This window comes from Rhagoletis zephyria, unplaced genomic scaffold, assembly GCF_001687245.7.
Source record: "Rhagoletis zephyria isolate East Lansing unplaced genomic scaffold, Rhagoletis_zephyria_1.1 Rzeph_scaffold_10903, whole genome shotgun sequence".
NCBI lineage: Eukaryota > Metazoa > Arthropoda > Insecta > Diptera > Tephritidae > Rhagoletis > Rhagoletis zephyria.
In genome coordinates, this window is record NW_016167980.1 from 14,819 (window position 1) to 19,331 (window position 4,513).

General features: G+C 37.0%; 1 protein-coding gene across 1 annotated transcript; it reads left to right on the forward strand.

Annotated features, from left to right (window-relative positions):
- Positions 1-852: 852 nt before the first annotated feature.
- On the forward strand, positions 853-3,978 carry LOC108376756 (Carbonic anhydrase 3; the record flags this gene model as incomplete). The annotated part of the gene is made up of 4 exons (XM_017632996.1): positions 853-900; positions 978-1,393; positions 1,463-1,687; positions 2,822-3,978. Coding segments are annotated over 4 exons (965 nt in total), but the record flags the coding sequence as incomplete, so codon positions are not given.
- Positions 3,979-4,513: the final 535 nt, after the last annotated feature.

Below are 4,513 nucleotides of genomic sequence, written 5' to 3' on the forward strand. Positions count from 1 at the left end.
GGGAGTCTCCGTATCAAAGAATTCACCTGCTACGAAACCTTTGCAATCGAGTGTAGAGCTGATCCTACTGATCTCTAGCTGCAGTAAGTTTGCTGATTAGAGAGCGAACGCTCGCTTGGAATTCCTTGTCTAATAGGCAGATCAATTAATCACTCAAAAGTGTTTAAAGGAACTAATGACAGAGACTGATTGGACTGAAATCCTAAAGAGATATACATATGAGAGACAGTCACAAAATTTAATCCAGGTGCTAATATGTATATGTATGTATATTTTTAAGGTATGGCTTCTGGGACCCAACTAACCGAATTGAAATCGAAAGGCCGAATATCTGAAAATACGTCATTATATGTACATGTGTACATAAGACCGTTTGCATTGATGATCACGATTGTAGACACAGCGTGAGTTTCCTCTTTTCCTTCTAACTAATACTCTCCATAAATAATGAAGAGTCTCTGTCTTGCGAGCAATTGAGCAAAACATCTCCCGAATTTCGGAATAATTTTAGATGATAACTTCGCACATTTAATTAACCACATCATTGAAATATTTTACGCAAACAATCGCACAGATTTGTGAAATAAATGTAGTTCATTGTTAATAATTCAGCAAAATGCTAAATGCAGTGAGTGCGTTGCTATTTTTAGCGAATTGAGGACATAATCTAGTATGTACATTGATTTTTACGGTGTCGTGTATAGTTACATATATTTGTATCATAAGTTTGTTTGCGCATTTATGAGAAAAGCACACATGATGCGAATAACTCCATTAAACGCCAGTAGACGTCTGCAAGCGCAATAAATTAACACTTTCGAAATTTCAACTGTCTGTATGTATGTCTCTTAGTTTTTCAGATGACGTTTGCGAAAGATTTTGCCTACTATGGTGCCATGGGTGAGCTTTAAATACCATTGTATCATCGTATATGTAATGTGATTTATTGGATAAATAAATTCTTCAACCTTCAATAGGACCCGATCACTGGGGTGAGCAGTATAGTACGTGCAGTGGCAAACATCAGAGTCCAATCAACATCGATTCGCTTAATGTGATTCGGCGCACCTTCCCGCAACCACTCAAATTCCAATGGTTTCAATTGACGCCCAAAAATGCTGAAATCCTAAATAACGGACACACTGTGGTGGTGCGCCTTGAATACAAAGACGAACGTCCAACCATATCTGGTGGTCCACTTGATGGTTCGTTCGCTTTCGAGCAACTGCACTTTCACTGGGGCGATAATGATACCGTCGGTAGCGAGGATCGCATAAATAATGTCTCATTCCCCGCAGAGTTGCATATGGTTTTTAGAAATACGAAGTATCAAACATTTGGCGAAGCGGCAAAGCATAGTAATGGTGTGGCAGTTTTGGCATATTTTTACAAAGTAAGTAATTAATAGTACATAGGTGATCGAAAAAAGGAGCAATCGTTATGTTTATTATTCTTATTGCAGATAACAGAAGATGATAACTCGGATTATGCTGAATTCACTGAGCTGCTACAGCATGTCATCAAACCAAATTCGGTAGCCAAGTTCGTCGATCCGCCAAATCTATGGGATTTCGTAAATGTCTATATGGAGTATTATACCTATGTAGGATCGTTAACCACGCCGCCTTGCAGTGAGGATGTGACTTGGATTGATTTTAAGGAACCAGTTGGTATATCAACCAAACAGGTTAGTTAGTATTTGGCGAATAATTAATCGACGGATATGCTTTGCGCTTAGATGAAAAATAAGTCTCTACTAGTAAGAAGATTTTGATGCAATGTAGCAATAAGCGGTCCACTGTTCCACTGTTACCAGCATCGTTATATGCTTTCAGAACTGGGACGTTTCTGCCCTTTCGTACGGCATGGCCAAGCTAGCGGAGCCGCTTTATTTTAACTCGCCGCACTGTGTTCATATCGTTAGACAGTTCGTACAGCTCATCGTTTCTTCGTCTGCGGTATTTGCTATCGCCAACGCGCAGAATATTTCGCTACAAAACTCCAAAAGCCGGCTCATCGGATGTTTGCATTGTCCATGCTTCCACGTCATACACCAGCACGGCCATGACGAATGAATTATAGCGTGTGATTTTTGTACTTATGCAAAGTAGCACTTGCTGTCAAAGGCGACGCTGCGTCGGACTTCGAGAAAGTTTGCTATCTTTAAGCCGCGAACTTGTTATTTAGGCCCCGCTTTTCCTATCGACTAGCATCTCAAGCTCTTTGTACTCACATGTTTCGGCGGCCCCTCTCAAAGCTCACAACGTGGCATGCCTCCTGGTACCAATTGTTATTTTCGAGTTCGCTGAAATCATAATACCTAATCAGTTAGGTGCGCTTAGATAAGACCTTAAGACGTTTCATCCCTTTATTTCTTCATAGCATAGGCGCAAATGATCGATGTGTTAAAGGATCTCGGTTAGAGCTGGCGCGCTGCTCATCCGCCGAAGATGAATGACGATACTTGGCAATAAAATCTCTCTCTCTCACCACAAATTTAATAGCAAGTTTTCAGCTCTTTACATGTCAGCAGTAGTGGGCGTTGCCAGCTCCTTTAATTATCCTACTTTTCCCAGTCCGACGTATTTCCTAGAAAACGGTAATGTTAGACTTAGTCTTACCCAGAACCAGAGCCAGCCGCGCAGAAAATATGGCTCCCAACACAACGTACATTTCTGCGTTGGCTTCCACGATCTTCTCAGTTTGTTCGAACATTCATTTCAACTCTGTTTATTTTTTATGCTCCTATTACTATATTTTCGTCTTTGTTTTAATTTTTCGATTATTCTCTAATCTTCCCACACACTCTTACCATCTCTAGATTGAGCATTTTCGACGCCTGCACTCGCACGAAAACACGCCATTGACTCACAATTTCCGTCCACTGCAGCCGCTTAACGATCGCACCGTCTTTTACTCGCTTCCAGTACCGGATCTCGATGACCCCGCCATGGATGCAAATAGTGCAATACCCTTTGTTGATAATTTGGCTGGTGGCGCATCCATGCGGAAGCCTATTGAAATCAATTTCATGATCATAATGCTGATATTAATTAGTTTAATAACAACAACAAAGGCAGCGGCATGTTTAGCTTAAGTAAGCAAAGAAAATACTTAGATAGATATTGTAATATGAAGTGGCTTGTATTGCCTATTAATTTCATGGTTATTATGTACTTGTCCATTTGGTCGATTTTTATGGCCTATATGTAAGCCATATGTATGTATGTGCATATGTGCGTATATTAGAGAACGCGTACCACGCGTAAAAACATAATTTAATACAACGCCATCGAATTGTTAATTAATACTATCTATAATATCTGTAATTAATTGTATTTGAAAGGTAATTTTCCCAAATTAGATTTACACACATACTTATAGTAAATATGTATGTATAAGCATTATGGTGTTTAACCAAGTTATAATTAAGTTATTTTTTTAACATAAAGAGATATGTATGCAAGTACGAGTAAAGAATGAATTTTATTATAAAAGTAATAAAATTGTGATTTATAATAAAAGAAATACAAATAGATAAAAATAACAATTGTAAGCCCATCGGAAAGGGTATACGTAATTTCTATCCGATTTTCAATAGCCAAAATAAAGCTGGTATGTACATTAGAGTGCCTCACCGAAAAAAGTTGCACGAACATTCCACGAAAATAGATATTTATGATATAAGTATATCACTGTGGAACCCAAAGAAAAACCTAGAGTGCACATATATCAGGTGTAATAGCTGTTGGCCATACGAACAATGCCTCTCACTCAGATTTACTAGATTAATTCGTGTTCTCGAGAAAACAAGTTTTCATGATTCAAAAATCTGAGTAAAGCGGTAAATTTTTTTTCTCCAAATTTTGAAAATGTATGGTTTTATTTTTGGTCCATATTTGTTGAAAATAGCATGCCAAGCAAATATAAGTCCAAAAACGATGGATTTTCAAAATTTGTAGAAAAAAAAATTGGCCGCTATACTCAGAATTTTGCATCATGAAAATTTATTTTTGCTCGAGAACAGGAGATCTAGTAAAAGTAAGTATTAGGTAAAGTTCGTATGGTGAACCTGCAAATTTTTTTAAGTTCATTTTTGTTCCATAGTGTATTAACAAAAAAAATTATTTAGCCTTCATTCAGCGGAAATGTATTTTAAATATATCTATAAGTTAACATAGTAAACGATCTTTCAATTAATTTTATGTAAAGATATATCTTTTTGACAATAATAACAACAACAACGATTAGAAAAAATTAATAAAGCATTATCAATAATTTTCATCTGTGGACATCAACGAGCCTATAATCGAATTAGTTGAATTACACGAAATACCCGTAAATGGACGTGAAATGACATGCAAAAATTATACTTTAGACAGCCTCAGCATCAACTTTTCCCTCTAAATAAAAGTGGTGAAAGTCCAAATTTATAAAACTGTTACTCGTAAGAGTCCCGTATAAAGTGTTTCATTATAATTCTATAAACCGTTTTGAAATAAATATATTTTTG